This window comes from Equus caballus, chromosome 31, assembly GCF_041296265.1.
Source record: "Equus caballus isolate H_3958 breed thoroughbred chromosome 31, TB-T2T, whole genome shotgun sequence".
Taxonomy (NCBI): Eukaryota; Metazoa; Chordata; class Mammalia; order Perissodactyla; family Equidae; genus Equus; species Equus caballus.
Window position 1 is genome coordinate 19254528 of NC_091714.1, and position 17825 is coordinate 19272352.

General features: G+C 39.2%; 1 protein-coding gene across 5 annotated transcripts in view; it reads right to left on the reverse strand.

Moving 5' to 3' along the window:
- STXBP5 (syntaxin binding protein 5) overlaps positions 1 to 17825 on the reverse strand; it is a 166717-nt gene that overhangs the window by 122076 nt on the left and 26816 nt on the right. For all 5 annotated transcript variants that reach the window (XR_011434477.1, XR_002805193.2, XM_023632926.2 and 2 more), the window contains exons 3-4: positions 16029 to 16110; positions 12908 to 13008 (exon numbers count right to left, since the gene is read on the reverse strand). Coding sequence is in view for 3 of the 5 variants with exons in the window: in XM_023632926.2 (XP_023488694.2) it covers positions 12908 to 13008; positions 16029 to 16110 (183 nt within the window). In the remaining 2 variants the exon portion in view is untranslated. The remainder of the gene's footprint in view (positions 1 to 12907; positions 13009 to 16028; positions 16111 to 17825) is intronic.

A 17825-nucleotide genomic window follows, 5' to 3' on the forward strand; every position in this document is an offset into this window, starting at 1 on the left:
GTCCAAATAAATCATATTAACCTCTCTTGTGAAATGAGACCTTACTATAACTCTGTTGACGACTATCAAAAAAGCTGAATATAAGTAAAACAGTGAATATCAAATAGGAAAATAGCATATCAACTACAGAACGAATGAATAATAACATCTGAAAAAACTGCTCCCTGTTCTACGGGGGATTTCTTATAGTGCTGTTTTTAATGATCTTACATGATCTAAATGATGATGGAGAATGAAGACGGCAGAGGTCTTTATACAACAAATGCTGGGATGAACAAAAGCAAACTGGTACTCACCAGCAATTGTTAGGTACACTTTTTTTCCATTGATATTAGATTGTCTTTTATTATACAGAGAAGGTGTACTCTAAATACGTCCCAGTCTATGGTTTATGTCTTTTTTTTATTATTAAAGAGGTCTCTCTCTCCCCCACCCCCTCTATATATATATATATATATATATATATATATATATATACAGGAATCTCACTCAACTCATTATATGAAGGAAGTGCACCCTGATACCAAAATTGACAGTAACAGAGAAAAAAAAAACTATATTCCAATCTCACTTAAAAACAGAAGTAAAAATCCTCAAGAATATACTAACATTTAACAGTATAATAAAAAATTGTCAGCTGTATTAAAAATTCACAGGCCTACAAGAATGCTTAGTATTAGGAAATCTATTAATGTCACAGATCAAATCAATAGAAAAGAGGGAGGTGAAAAAAATCACACGATAATCTTCAAAAGATGTTAAAAAGGCCTTCAATTAAAATTTAACTCCCACCAGTGACAACCAACTTTTAGGGGGAAAAAACTCTCTTAAACCAACACCCTACATTCTGCTTAAGAGTAAAACCCTAGAAGCAATATTATTAAAAATATTACTAAGAAAAAGATACTTGCTATCAACAATATCATCAAGCACTGTTCTGGAAACTCTTCCTAATACAGCAAGTCAGGAAAAGGAAAAACAAAACCATCTTCAGCCTGAAAATCACTGCCAGATACTTACAGACAAGAGGTCTGCAGTACCTCCCAGGCGTGCTGGTTTAGTAGAAAGAAATCCACTGCCCAAAGCTTTTTATTCTCCCATCTCACTCTTTTTACAAAAAAAACGAAAAATTTTAAAAGCTTTGCTATGGGCCAAGAAGCAAACAGCACTCCAAGGATAATCACATAACCACTAGTTCTGGATAGATCAGTGGGAGGAATAAGGATTATACACAGAATTAGCCCTGAGCAAATACTCTCTTTTTATTGTTTGAGACTCTCCCTCTTAGAACCTATCTCCCAGGTAACAAGAGTCTGCGGAGGGCCACGCCTCCTAGAGAAAAGAGATTCCCCTGTTTCAGCAAAGGCAATGAGGTACCAAAATGTCAACAAACTTTTTTTCAAGCATTTACTAGATGTCAGGCGTTGAGAGTGGTGCTAGGAAGAAAACGATAAAGAAAACAGACGCGGTTTACACTTTACCGGAGAAGACAAGCAACCAGGGCAAGTACACTAAGCATGGGATGTGCTCTTTCAGGGAGAGAGCATCACACTGTGGGGTAACACAAACAGGCACAACACCCAGACTTGGGAACTTTACAGAAAAACCTGTAAAAGAAATGACGAGACTTTAAAGATGAACAGGGTTAGCCATGAAAACAGAATCCTAAGTGTGTTCTGAGCAGGGAGATCAGCACATATAAACGGGCAGGAGACAAGACAGTTCACTAAAACACTGACAGGTCAGGGCAGCTGGATTATAACACACAAAGAGAGGGAGAAGGATAGCGAAATGAAATTACCGTGCTAAGAAGCAGAGTCACAGATCTTGCGAGACCTTTCACAGAGCGCTATATATTTAAGAGTTTCAACTTCATTCTGAAGACTGAGAAGTACGGTGGACACTGGTTGTTCATCTACCCACCATCCATTCCTCAGTCCGTTTCTTCCTAACATGATTCAGTTGTTCATTAGTGTCCATACCTTCCTCAACTTACCCATATACTATGGATACACTTGAACCAAACCGAGCTCCAGAGATGAGCCAAACCACGCAGGTAATTCCACTCACTTGTGCCATTTTAAGTTAGGTAATAAAAGACTAAAAGCAATCAGATAAACTCCCTACACGAAGGTCAACCGATTTGGGATCTCAATTACATCTGCAAAATCCCTTCACAGCAGCGCCTTGATTAGAATTGACTGAATAATTAGGAGAAGGTGTGTGTACACCAGGGGGCGGAAATCTTGGGGACCTTCTTAGAATTCTGCCTTTAATTGCTAGCCCTTCAGCCTCCCAAGATTCACATTGCACCCAAATGCAAAACACATTCACTCATCCCAACATCCCCAAAGTCTCAACCAATTACAGCATCAATTCAAGTCCAAAATCTCATCGGCTCAAAAATCCCAGATCTCATCTAAATTCGTTGCAGATGAGGGTCCTGAGTATAACCATTAAGTACAGCTCCTGGGCACAATTCCCCTCCATCTGTGACCTATGAAACTCAAGAGACGAATTATCTGCCTCCCGCACTCCCAGCATTCAGTGATGGGACAGGCATAACATCACATTTACAGAAATTCCCAAAGTGGAGAAAGTGGATGGTAAATAGGAGTCACTGGTCCATAACGGTTTTAAAATCCAGTTGGGCAAATGTTGGGTTTGGTACCCTAACCCTAGGTTTCAAGGCCCAGGAATAACTGCCTGTGTGGCTCTCAGCTCTGCCTCTTCACCATTCTTCCTTTTTCATAAAAGGACATCTGTTTGCAGCTGAGTACTTTTATCATCCTACTTTTGGCTGCAGCCTCCTTCCATTTTATACCGCCTCTTTCAGTCCAAGCTGGTAATGCTTCTGCTATACAATTTTCGCAAGAAATTTGTGGGTCTTAAATAAATTTCACTGGGTTTTACTCCATTAGACAAAAGTCACACCCACACATCTTTTTGGGATAATCCTTTCTCTGTCTTGGCTCCTGCTGAGAGGCCAGAGGGGTGACACTCTCCAGCTTCACAGAGGCTCTCTGGTGTGGCTGAGAAGATCTGTGGGGCACACCCTTAATCTCTTAAAAGAGGCCTTGTGTGACTGAGCACTCCGACCTTTTGGTCTTCAGATTTTTAGGAAAAAGGTGTACAGCCACACCCTTCTGTTTTTCTCTGTGCCACACTTTCAGAAGCAGTCTCTTTTGCCAGCTGGATCACGGTAAGAATTTCCCAAATCATTAAGTCCTGGTTCCTTTAATAATTCTTCCCTCAATTTACTTCTCTCCTCTTGCATTTAAAGCTTCAAGAGAAAGTCACCTTCAACCCTTTCCTTGGAAATCTCCTCAGCTAACTATGAAAGGTAACCACTTACACAGTGTGGAGGAGACACTTCTGTTAAGCTTCCTGCCACTACATAACAAGGAACTGCTTCCTCCAGTTTCCAAAAGCACGTTCCTCTGTCCCTTCTGAGCTCTCCGTGGCAGCAGTCTCCAAGACCAGAGTCCCACAAACAGCGTGTTCAAAGCAATGCAGGCTGTTCTACCATGCTCCTCAAGATTCTTATAACTGTTGTGCCAGTCACATAAACACTAATCTTTCTATATGTATTCAAGATTTTGTTCTCATTATCTATAAACTAAATCAGGGTGCAGGGTGTTGCTCCGGTCTCTGATGCATATCCAGTAAAACAAAAGATTATCAGGAACTAAGATGAGAAGTCTGTCCCACCCGGGGACCAGCCTACTGTGACTGGCCTGTAGGCTTGGTTCTGTAAGATGGGCTTTAAGGACACTAGGCTGCCATCTTCCACCTTCGCTGGCAAAACCAATACACCCTTTATTTCACTGACTTGCCTCCTGGCTTTTTGGCCAAGTCTTGCAGAAAGCAGAACAAGCCCATTGCTCAGTAACATGGCCTCTACCCACTGCCCAATTCCAAAGCAATTTCCACATTTTTAGGTATTTGTCACAGCAGGTCCCACTTCTACGTACCAAAATCTGCATTAGTTTTTTATTGCTGTGTAGCAAATTAACACAAAATTAATGGCTTAAGACAATACCCACTTATTCTCTCAGTTTCTGCAGGTCAGAAGTGCAGGCAGTGCATGACTGGGTTCTCTGCTCAAGGTGTCACAAGGCTGAAGTTCAGGTACCAGCCAGGCGTCCCTTTCTGGAGGCTCTGGGGAGGAATCAGCTCTCAAGCTCATTCAGGCGCTGCTAGTCGAACTCAGCTTCTTGTGGTTGTAGGACTGACTCTCCCTTGCAGTGAATCCCTCTAACGCTTTGAACCTTTGTCAGGAATAGTCCATTCCCTTTTAAAGGCTCACTTGATTAAGTCAGGCTTATTGAGTTTAACCTCCCTATCTTAAAGTCAACTAACTGGGACCTCAATTACAGCTACAAAGCGCCTTCATCTAAATGAGTGTTTGCTGGAATAATGAGGAGAGGGTGTGTATACCAGGGAGCAGAAATCAAGGAACCCATTTTAGAATTCTGCCTACCACACATATATGTCTAGGAGTGGAAGCGTTGGGTCATGGAGTATGTGAAGACAACCAAAATATTTTCCAAAGTGATTGTAACACTTAAAACTCCCACCAGGAGGTTATAAGAGGTTCCAAATGTGTCACGTCAGTGTCAACATTTTAGCCACTCTGATGAAAGTGTAGTGGTATCTGGTTACGGTTTTACTTTGTATTTTCTTGATGACTGCCTTTGTCTTCTTTTAAAAGCAGTATGTTAAAAAAAAAAAAGTTGAAAAAGATTGGATTAATTATGCTATCACGTGTGTTTAACACAAACTTTTCAAATGGCATTCATCCGTATTGTATTATGGTTATTATATGTCTGGGTCTCTGCTTTAATATAAGCTATTCATGCATTTTATTCATCTTTCTTACCCCAATAGGTAGCACAATCCCTGGCACGCGGAAGGCACCCAATTCCGCATTTCAGTTTAGTGAACTTACCTTCTAAAATGCAATTTTTTCATTTCCAAATTTGAAGCACGACTCCCCCTCTATATTCCTCCTAAGCCAGCCAATAACGGTACAGGAGTCAGTCCTTTCAGCAGCCGAAGACACTATCTGTCTGAGCCAGTACTGCACTGGTACAGTTAGAGGAATTACATATGTCCTAACTCTGTCTACCATTAATCCTTAGCTTTCTTGCCCTAAACATTAAAATACAGTGTTTTCATTCATTATTTTTCTCTAGTATTTTTCACAAGGCTTAGCTCATTAGCAGAGCTAAATGACTCTTATATCACCTTTGATTACGTACCCCCTCCTTCCATATAATCTTTTTACACCTGAGTACATTGTAAAGTCCTTGTGCAACTAGACTAGTCTCTTTGAATGTCTGTCCCAATGTCCTTGTCAGAATTTCTTAGTTATTACGGATAATTTTATTCTAGGAAGTTACCCAACACTTACTGACCATCTTTCCTTTTACAGTCTCAAGGTCATCAAATCATAACTGTCTTTCCTCTGAACACGGAGAACTTATTTTTCTCTTTTCTTATTAAAGTTTGTCTCAGTGCATGGTTCTCCATACTCAGAATACCCAAGGTGATTCTTCATACCCATATCAGCAAGCAATTCTCTTTGTGGATTAGAATTAGGTCCAGGGCAGATTCCTCTCTCTGCCTTGCTAACATTTTCACTCCTGTGTTCAAGTCCTGAATTTCATTCCACCAAACTGCTCTCATTTCTAATGCTTGTACAGTTTTCATAAAGCTGCTTTCAAAGAAAAATATTTTGTCGATATGATGCAATTACCACAAAAACTGTAATTCTAGGTCTCTAATTTGTTCCAATATTATGATTAACTTTTTTCTTGTTAAATATGTGCAGTGAATTAATTCAAAATCTTTGGAAGACCTGTAGAGATATTTTGAGGCTTGGTATCTAGCCAAAGACTCTTTTGCAGCTATGCCCTGTTCATACTGAGAAATTATAAACCTCATAAATATGCAAAGTACAACATTTAGGTAATATTATAATAAGAGTATAATGAGATAAATTAGTTTTTGTTTCTATATTAATTTATGCTACTAAGAAAATCTGACGCTAGGGCAGCAGTCAGTCTCTAAAGTAACCAATGGGCACCAACTTCCCAGTGCGGTGCTGGTTCTGAACGGATCACTCCATTTGTCAAGTAGGTTTCTTTCTTAAGAGGACTTTGGACAGTGATAATTGTTAAGTTACAATTTTATTAGTGCATTCCATATAATATCGTATTTTCCTAATCATTACTTTAGAATGCAGGCATGCTTATTTTATTCTTTAAATAGACACATCTATCATGCAATGAAAAAGCTGTAAATCAGTGTGTTAGAATAAAGGAAAAGCATATCTTTAAAAGAAATATATTAATTTCAACATAAAGACTCAGCTATTCAGGTGTCTAACATATTTATGGGGAAAAAAATCTATTCTCTGAACTTTCACTTAGGGGAAATTTTTCTTGACCCCTGAGAATACATAACATTTATGTGGAAGCATTTTATAAACATACAGTTATACAATTAAGGGATATAATTATTAGAAAATATTAAGTCCTAAATAGGAAAGCCCACAAATATAACTTAGTCTTCAGTCTTAAATGCTTCGTATTTAATGCTGTTATTTAAAAACTATTATGCAAAAATTTAACATGGTTGAGAACACTGGTCACACTAACTCAAGGTGATAAAAAAGGACTAGCAGATAGTTGTAGTTGCTTATAGACCCGTGACTTCCTCCCAAGTAAACTTCTTTTAAAGGAAAAGACAAAGTAGAAGCTAAATGAGACATACTCTGATAAGGCACCTACCTTATCAGAATTTCACTTTCAAATTCTCAGCTCCTATCAAAGCCAAAGCCCTGCTTTACAAGGATAAACCCAAGGGCGTAAGAACAAGGCTCACCAACATCAAGCAAGAAGAACAAAGGAGATACACATTAGACTCTGGGGCTGCCAGAACAAGTTACCACAAACTGGGCAGCTTAAAACAACAGAAAGGTACTCTCTCGCAGTTCGAGAGGCCACCAGACATCAAGGCGTCAGCAGGGCCGTTTCTCTCTCAAGGCTCCAGGGGAGAGCGTGTTCCATGCCTCCCTCCCAGCTTCTGGGATCGCCAGCTCTCCTCAGCATTCCCTGACTTGCAGATGCGTCACTCCAGTCTCTCCCTCCACCATCACATGGTGTTATCCTGTGTGTCTGGGCCTCTTCTCCTCTTCTTATAAGGACCGTGGTCATATGGGATTAAGGCCCACCTTAGCCTCATATTGACTTGCTCACATCTGCAAAGATCCTACTTCCAAATAAGGTTACCTTCACAGGTACCGGGTGTTAGCACTTCAAAGTATCTTTTTGGGGAATACAATGCAATCCATAACAGGGGATGGGGCATTAAAAGCCACACCACCTCTGAGGTTCTCCACTATGACACACTGCTACTACCAACTCCCTTCATGTAGCAGGGGATTCAGACGCTGTAGCTACTACCACTGGCAAATTCATTCTTACGGTAAAACTGTATGACAGACGAATCCCTAACTGAAGAGGGACCTGGCAACCGGCACAGTGAACTGCATGCCAGCCAAGGAAGATATTTAAAACCTTGTTTCTTCAACTTTCAAATTATGTTTACTTTTTCTTCTGTTTGGTGATTTTTAAAAAAATTTCTATCTTGTATCCTGGTTGGTTTTAACCTACTTCTCTGTTAGGGACTGAACTGTGTCGTCGTCCCCCCACCTCAAATTCATACGTTGAAGTCCTAACCCCAATGCCTCAGAATGTAACTCTTTTTGGAGATGGGATCTTTAAAGAAGTAATTTAGATAAAGTAAGGTCACACGGGTGGGCCCTAATCCAATATGACTGATGCGCTCGTAAGAGGAGGAAATGGGGACACAGACACACACAGAGGGAAGACCACGTGAAGAGAGAGGGAGGGATAGGATGCTCGTCTATAAGCCAAGAACAGACAGCAGAAGAAACCAACCCAGCCGGCACCTTGATCTCGGACGTCTAGCCTCCAGAACTGTGAGAAAATCAGCTTCTGTTGTCTAAGCCACCTGGTCTGTGGTACTTCTTATGGCAACTCTAGCAAGCCAATACATTCCCCTACCTATGAATATAAACACTCTTCAAGATGCACTGTCTTACTCCCTAAAAATGGCCTGCACTTATCATGTCTCAAAAAGTAGAACTGTATGTTGGAAGTGGAAGAGGGGTAGCTACTGTTAACTTCAAGCTCAGAACTGTCTACAATTTAAATAGATTTGATATAGTTAACGTCATCGGCTCTAATGATTTTCCTTTTTCAATTAGTTGTTTCTATAAAGAACCGCCTAAGACAAATCTCTGGTTTAGTTAATGCAGATATTTCCAGTTACAAAATTATTACCTTAAGTAAATCCAATATATTAAAAAAAAAACAGCTATATAGGTGATTTCTATGTACTAAATACTGTTTTAAGTGCTTTATACATACTACTTATTTTATACATATTAACTTTAAAATATGAATCTTAGGGTTTTTTAATAATGATCCATTTTACAGATAACAAACTGACACAGTTAATAAGTGACAGGGCTATGAACTAAGACCCAGCTCAGGCAGTTTGGTTCCAGGGTCTGCACTCAGAACCACTATGGTGTACTGCTCCCCAGGTGATAGAGAAAATCATATCTGAAGGTAAGTAACCAACACTGGGAAGGACTAAACTTGACAATGAGTAGAAAGTGGCTGCTAACCACGAGGGCATTCACAAGTTTATGTTATCCCCCAACTCAGAATCATTCTATGGAAACTGAGATACATATTTATTTAACACAAACAAATGTCATTTTATTGGGCATCTGGGAAGCTAAGCTTGTCTTAACTTTGACTAAGATCCTAACGGCAAGGTCCCAGTCTGTCTTGTTTCCAAATGCAAGCTCAGCAGCCAACATGACAAATTAGGAAACCCACACACAAGGCAGTAAAGTAATACACCCAAGTTCATAGCGAAACCAAGACTTGAGACTCCAATTTATCTATTTTTTCTTAAACAGCATAAAGTGAAATCATATCAAAATACCCACATTATGTGGTTGCACACAATGTGAATGTACCTAACATAACTGAACTATATGTACACTTAAAAATGGTTAAAATAGTAAATTTTATTTTTATTTTAGCACAATTAAAAAAATTAAAACTAGAAAAAATCCACATTATGAAAAAATACAATTTAAATCACTACAGATAATTACATTTATATAAATTTCCACTAAAATAAGAAAATTTGACCACTTATGAAAATGAGGGAATAAAACCTAAGTTTAAATTATTTAACAATGGTTCGGAATGTAATGAATTACCCTGTATAAACTTTTTATATTTTTCTTACCTTTCCTACTTTCAGAAATATAAGTGCAAATAGCATAAAAGTGAAACAGTAACTCAACTATTAAGTTAGTGCCAACCGCCTGAGGACGGAGGGCAACACTGACCAGGCTACTGCTTACTGTACCGCAATGGCGACAGCAAAAATAAGCAGCAGTCGGGGCGTCAGTATTAAATATTCACAAACAGTCCAGCTTTCCCTCTTCCTGGTTATACGACTGAAACTAGGGCTGGCCATGTGGCTTGCTCTGGCCCGGGAAACGAGAGCAGAGAAAGATGTATCACTTCCAGGCAGAAACTTGAAGGGCCAACATGTGCGCCGCCACATTCTCTACTATGTAGAGAATACGCAGAGCAGTGATTCTCTACTATGGTGACCGGCAATATTGTAAAGACTGGCTGTTCCTTAGCCAGGATTCTGGAATAAAGACGATAATGAAAAGGAAGAGTTCCAGCAAACCCACAGAGGACATATAGCATTAGCAAAAATAAACTGTTGCTAGACTAAGTCATTAAGATTTTGAGAGTGTTTGTTACCACAGCATAACTCAGGCTATCCTGACTGCTACAGATATAATCACTGAATGGAAAGCAGTTGTAGAAAGAAAAGGATGGATTCCTACAAATGAGAAGGACAGGATTTTGTCCCTCTGCCTGCCTGGGCAGCCATGCCAACAGAAAGCTTCCATCAGGGTACAGAGTACAGGGCACATGGGAACTCCTGAACGACACAGAGCTCAGGGTGAGAGGCAGAACCAGCCTTGCTGCCGTGGGCAGGGTCCCAGAGCTGGGGGAAAGCCTCACTCCACTTTCCCTCTGAACCTGCAGCCAGGTGCTGAGGAAAACTAAGCTCCTCCCAAATGCCACCCCTCTCCCTGCTGCCATTTGAAGAAGTCTGAACTTTAGTCTGGAGAGAATATAACAAGGGTCATCCATGAGGCCCCACGCCCATTTCTGGGCATTCCACCAGCTGCCATCCAAGTTTGTAGCCATCCCAGAGGACTTCATCCAAAGGAGACACTGAAGGACCAGGTGCTCACGCTACAGTTCAGTTACTGTCGCCTAATGAAGGCCCAAGGGCAGCTGAGCTTTGAACGGACCCCGGGAGTTTCTGGTGGTCAGCCGGGTCTTGTTTACAAATGCATGCTCAGCAGCCAGCACTCAGCTGGCACATAATCAGCTGTCTGTGATTTTCTATCAACTAAATGGGGATAGGACAGAACTCAAAACTAGGAACTTCATCAGTTCATTTCACTTGTAACTTTTAGGACCCACTGCGGACAATCGTGCAGGTTGTGCCCTACCTAACAGCACCCAACCAAGGAGGGGGTGGTGGACTCTGTGAGGCTGCAGCCACCAAGAAGGGCGACTTTACTTGTACTTCACACAAAGGCACCTTATAGACTAGCTTACTGTTCCTCACCCACCTTTACCAGAACTTCTGGGAGACTATCGTCAGAAGTACTACAGAGGAGACTCACTCCATATCTGACCATCATCAACTCCTGCCTCTGGGATTCCTCGAGGTTTGATCCTTTCTCCATGAAGATTTACCATGATAACCTGCAGTATATGTGAACTTGGACCACACACTGCCAAATTACTGTGTTCCGGTGAGGAATACGAAGATACCACAGGAAAATAAGGTGTCCGAGGTATCCTTCTCCTGGAATTCTACATCCTGGCAGGACCCCTGCAGTGGGTGGTGGTTTAAGAGAACTTCTACAGCGCTACTCTGACCAAATAAAATCATTTAATGTGCTAGAGTCCAGGGTTTCTTAACTCTGACACTACCGATATTTTGGACCAGCTAATTTTTCGTTATGGGGGACTGTCTTGTGCGTCGCATAACACTTGGCAGCATCCTCGGCCTGTATCCACTAGATGCCAGGAGCACTGCTCACCCTCCTCCTCTAATTATGACAACAAAAAAATGTCTCCAGACACTGTCAAACACTTCCTAGGGGATAAAATCACACCAGGTTGACAACTACTCAGCCAGATCCACATTTCCACTTCCAGCAGGTGGTGTGAGGCTGACACCAAGAGGACATGTACTGGAACCCAGACGCCCATCACTATCTCCACCTGCTCTATGGCAATGAGGCTGACAGAGGGCTCCTCCTGAGATCCCACTGGCAAGCTGACTGAGGAACTCTGCCCAGCAAGTCAAGGGGCTGGCCCTCGTCCCAACAGGTAGAAAAGAACTAAACCCTGACTTTTTGCTTGCTCTTCTTCCCTGATCTCACCCCTCCCTTCTTCCATTAACTCCTCCTTCACCTCTGCCCTTCTCCTAGGAGAACCGTGATTCAACTAAAGCCACTTAGATGACTTTATTTTTCCCATACAAGATACAGCCCAATAGCAAACTTTGCTACTGACCCCTGCCAGCTCTGGTCTCTGTCCCCCATACAATGCAGGCATGCCCTGGTGTTGGCTAGAGAAGTCTGAACTGCTATGTTCCCAGCAACCTCTTTAGCTTGCATACTCAGAGGGCCATTGTGGGCAGAAGCCCAGACTCACAGACTGACCTGTTTATATAACCTGAACAGATTGACACTTATCAAAGCAGGAACACAGCCTGAGCCTTGCACATGGTCATGGCCTGAAGACACTAACTCCACTGCATTTAGATACTATCTAGACCCAGATTCCTTAACCTTGACACACACACACACACACACATATATATGTACACACTCATATACTCACATACATCTATACACACACACATACACATACATATTTACATATACAAATAAAAAATATATCCCACAAGCAATGCGGGGGAGTAGGGACTATATTCTTTACTCATATTTCATACCAAAATAACTTCCACGTGAATCAAAGATTAAGCATTAAAAAAGCAACTTTGAGAATATTATAAAAAAAGAGAATATTTAATAAAATTGGGGTGAAAAAGGCCTCTCCAATCAAAGCACAAAACTCCTAAGTCATATAACAGATTTCTGTGACCAAGCTGTTCCTCTTCTACAAATTTCTCTCGCAGATTTGTGTAAGCGGACAAAGACATACGTAAGATAATATCACAACAGAGCAGAATGAGGAGCAGACTTAAGACGATATAAATGTGCACTGCTGAAGACTGAGTGAATAAATTATAGCCCTCCCAGGCAATGGAATATCACGCAGTTATGAAAATTACTAAGGAAGATTTAAACGTGCCAATATGAAACAATCTATCAGATATAGGGTTAAATGAACACAAGTTACAGAAATAATACACAATGCATTCCCTTTTATGAAAAAAAGGGAGCTTTATAGAGATTTTTGCTTATATATACAGACTGCAATTATTTCCATGAGGACACAAAAGAAGCTTATGTGGTTGCCTCTGGAGAGGAAGATGGGTACGGAAATGCAGGAAACTTGCTTTTTACTGCGTAACTTTTGAAGTTTTGAATTACTTTTTAGATTATTCATAAAGTCCATCACAAAAAATAAAATCAAAGAATAAAGTTCAAAGAAAATGTTTCAAAACAGAATAGCAAATATCCTATATATAGGATAACTGAATGAGTTCTTACCTTTCTCTGCAAAATTTAAGTGAATGTAGTATGGCAGGTCTCTTTTGACGTAAATTCCACAAATGTAAGGTGTCGTCAGCCAAGGCACTGACAAGAGCTCCCTTAAAAACAGAGTGTAAGATATTTTATACAGAACACATTTTATAAACATTAAAGCTACTAAACAGCTGCCAAAAAACTCCACCCCAAATTTCAGAACTTTATGCCAATAAATTTAGTTTTGAGAAACATTTGCCTCACCCAAAGTCTAAAGAGATGTAAAAGAGTGTCTTGTGTGTCTGTGTGTAAAAAAGGTTTTAACTTCTTCAATAATTTAAAGTCTAATTTAGTATCTTATAAACTACAACTATACTAGGATCTAGTTGGATATTATAGCTGATAACTAGCTATGTAAAATTAGAGGTCGGACTGTATGTTTCTTGGTCACTACTGTACACACTTCCTTGACTAAAAGAGCAAGATATGCTGTGAAGAAACCTTCCCATTTTATTTGGCTTAACACAAATCCTTACGAACGTACTAGGCCCCAAACCTAATTCTACCACTAGAATAATACGGAAAATAAAGATAGCATTCAGCACTCTGTAACTTCAATGTCCAAAGGGTTGAAAAATATGACTAGTTTAGAAAGTTAAAACATCTGATACTATTAAATACTATCAAGTATGGAGAAGAACATCTCTGGGAACATGTGAGAACCACGCAGGGGCTCAGCCTCACCCCAGAGAATCAGAATTTTCAGAGGAAGGACTTGTGCAGGAGTACTTTTTTTAATATCCAGAGGTGATTCTGATGTATGACAGGATTAAGAATCTCTAGACTAAGGTTGATTTATTAGGATATATGAACGTTTTTCCTCAAAGCAGTCAGATATCCTTCATCTACACTGAGAGAATAAGACAAAAGATGCAACATGAAGAATTTATGTTAATTTCAAAATGGATTTGCCATTCCAATCCTTTCAGTTACTATGAGAAATCTTAAAATATCCTTTTAAAATAAGAGTTTCTCATTTATCCAAGAGGATTCCAATAGCTTTGAAGACAAAATTTACATTAAACGTTCTCTGGAAGTCCTTTCCACCTTCGAAACTCTATTGTGTAGCTCCTACATAAAGTCCACACCCTCCCTTTCACTAGAAAGCATCCTCTTATCTGTATCACTCTAAACCAGAGAAACTCAAAAGACTCAGAGCATTAAAGGTTTGTACTCTTCATTCTTCTTTCCACAAGTGTTTCAGACCACGCCGTCTTCTTTCTCAAGATGTTTGCCCCATCTTAAAATCTCAAGTAAGAGGAGACGTAGAGCCAAAATGGCAACAATAGGTGACCCCTCCCATGGTGGCTTCTTTACCTACATGTGATTTCCCTGAACTGAAGGGACACAGCTACTCCCAACTGTCAGATTTCCACAGCCACCCCCATTTAAATACTCATGTTTTGCTATGCATTTTTTAAAATAGCAACACCGTTTTAAAGTATTTAAAATGTAACACTTAAGCATGTAAGACAAAATAGTCACATCAAAGAACTCTATGATGAATCCTACTGAAGAGAAAAGAATTTCTATAACATGAGTAACAGCAGCATAAATTATTTAAGATTTTTAAAATTTAGGGGTATCAGTTATCAATTTGCAATGTTATTTACATAGGCTCACGTACTGCTGTAAAAAGATAATCTTAACACCAGTATCGAGATGGAGAGCAGCTCAGTGGTTGCCGGGGATTAGGGGCTGAGAGCAGGAGGGGGTGTAATTATAAAGGGTCAGCCTGAGGAAATTCATTTACAGTGATGGAGCTGATATGTGTCTTGTTTGTGGCGAATCTATAGATGTGATGAAACTGCAGGACACTGCATACACACACACACACACACACACACACACACACAAAATGAGTGCTTGTAGAAACTGGTAAATCTAAATAAGGTCTGCAGTCTAGTTAACAGAGTATTGTGCTGACGTCATTCTCCAGGTCTGACATTGTACTACTGTCATACAAAATGCTATCATCGGAAGAAGGGTACACAGGACCTCTCTATCTTGAAACTTACTGTGAGTCTACTTCATAATAAAAAATTTGTAAAAACAGGAAAAACAATGAGTCTTTACACACAGGTTCAACAACTTTCTATATTGTGATTTTTTTTGTACTTTAACACTTTACAATGCTTAATATACGGTTATACACAAAGGCCACAGTTCTACACAGAAGTTTTTTTTAAAAATACTTCCTCTGATCCTGAAAAATCTATACAATTATATATTATTTGGATCATAATTTTACTGAATTTTTTACATTATCATCTTCAGCTCTTTACACCCACGATTCCTCTTAAATCCTCTGATATGAAGAAAACTATGAAAAGCCAGAGGTATCAAGTATTTTTTCTCTCATATATATTAAGAATTAATTCCATGAATCCCCACGACTTAGGGGCAAAAAGAATGTCCACAAACTATCCTCCCATCTAAGAAGAGCAGAGCCTTTTCTGGAGGGACGTCCTTCCTCCTTCCATGACCAGCTTTTCCTGCCTGTTGCCACTTGCAGTGAACATCTGTTCTCAGAGCTCCTAAGGCTTTTACGAAACCTGCAAACACATTGTTTCCTCTGCTGATAAAATGGTGTTTCCTCTAGCTCCTTCCATACTTTATACTTTATCAACAAAGGAAGGCATCATCAATTACTTCAACCAGTAAAGGACACAGAACTCTTTGGACACTAACCACTTTCTAATGGATTTTAGTTTCCTGTTTATATTTCAAAACGACTCATTAGAGAAGTATATTTTGTTACTTATAATAAACTCAATGTTTAAAAAAAATTTTAATTTAGATTTTTATATGTTACTTAACTTTCAATATCCCTGAAATAAAATGTAAATGCAGCACCTTGTACCAAAAAAAGATTTACCCTACACCATTCTATGTGCAACACTGTTTCTGAGAAACATCTTCCATTATTTATGCAACTGTCCATGACGATGCCCTAAATTACTATCTCTGGCCTGAGATTCATTTTTGTTCAAATATTTAAACATGAATGCACGCAAGATTTCTCAAAGACAAGATGTGGCCCTACTCCACACATAAGTAGGAGAGATTAAAGCAATTCACTAACCTCATTAATCAGGAACTGGAGCTGGATTACCGCAGCTCCACTCTCATGCTGACAATAACACTCTACTCCTGGACGACCAAAGCTGTCATTAATTCCATTAAGGAGTTTACGGTATGTGTGGGCTTTTTATGCAAATTGATAAGTTATATATTACACAAATATTTCAACACAGGCTATTTACTGATGTTGACATTTAGAGGTAGGTTTATTACACGTCAATCTAACCAGCTAGTTTCTGCTGATAATCACAAAGCTCAGACACCACAGGTCTAAAAGAAATGAGACAACTGTTCCTTCTAGAAAAAGAAAAATGAAGTATTAAAAACAGCAACATTCAAAACCAAGGTAATATACAGTTAATACACTTTACTCTGGCCCAATTTTTTTTCTTTCACTTAAAATAAAAAGAGGAGAAGAGGTAGTTGATCTGTCCAGCATCTGATTCTGCCCAAGTCAGCAAATCTGAAAAGTAGACAAGCGTCATTGTGGAATACTGCTTTTCGAAACGATAACCTTTTTACTGGCATTTTTCATTCCTGTAGAGTCATTTTTAAATAGTGTAGGCTAAAAATGTAATGAAGAAACACATAACTATGTTTCTAAGTGTGGCTTGATGTCTTATCACCAATGAATATATCAAGAGACTTGATTACAGATGAATAAGCAAATTTCTACAAATCTACATATAATAAGCAAACACAGCATTTTCTATGTATTAGGCATTATATTAAACATGTTATACATATTAAGTTATTTAATCCTCATAACCCATGAAGAATACATTATTCCCGCTATATGAACACATAAGGGAACTGAAGCACAGAGAAATTAAGTAACTTGCCCCAAGTCACCCAGCTAGAAAGCAGCAGAGACGGAATTTGAATAAGCATTCTGGCTCAAGAGCCTATACTCTTAATTAATAAAGTATGCTAGTAAAGAACAAAACAAAACGCACCTGAATACTTATAGAACTCACTACGGGCTGTTAGATGCTTTTTACCTTCACAAACTTGAAATTAGGAGTTAGGTGTTTTAACATGGTGCTGTACTAATCTGCTTTTCATTAGTTAAATATTAATAGAAAATAGAAGGCTAAATCTAGAAATAAAATTCAACAGGATTTAATAAAATTACAGTCCTTTTTAAACAAACCCACATTCAGGTGTGTGACTCTGTATTCTATTAGTACCTGTCTTAGGGTTCTTCTTAACTAAAAATAATTGCACCATAGGTTAAATTCCTATTTTCTACGCATTTTTTCCTTTGGATTTCTAGAACTCTTTCCAGGTGATATTTATTTCCAATGGATTTTTTTCATTTATTACTAGCAATTAACTCTATTATTTTATAAACTAATAGACTAATTGAGCATGTTTCACTGATAGTATCCTACTTTTTAAACACCTGCAATTACTATTATTAGCAGCAGCAGCGGTAGTATTTTTTGCTCCATCAATTGCTCAAATGCAACTACAGGAAGCAAGATCCCACAATGCTAGGACCAGCGCTCGGTAGAGCCAAATTACACCCCTTCAGGCCAAAGAAAGAAATGCCCAGGCCTCTGTTCATCCACGTCCTACGTCAGACACCTGCTACGCAGTAAAGGGAGTTTAATTCTAATCATTGCAGTTAAAGTATTCTTTCTGGCACCAATTAGCACAGTCCGTAATTCCCATTTTATGTGAATGGAGTAAAACTTCTCCTATCTGATCAGAACAGAACTGATAACTATGTTAATAAAAAAATACAAGATATTGTGGAGAATCATAAAAATTGTATTTACCTTACATATTATTT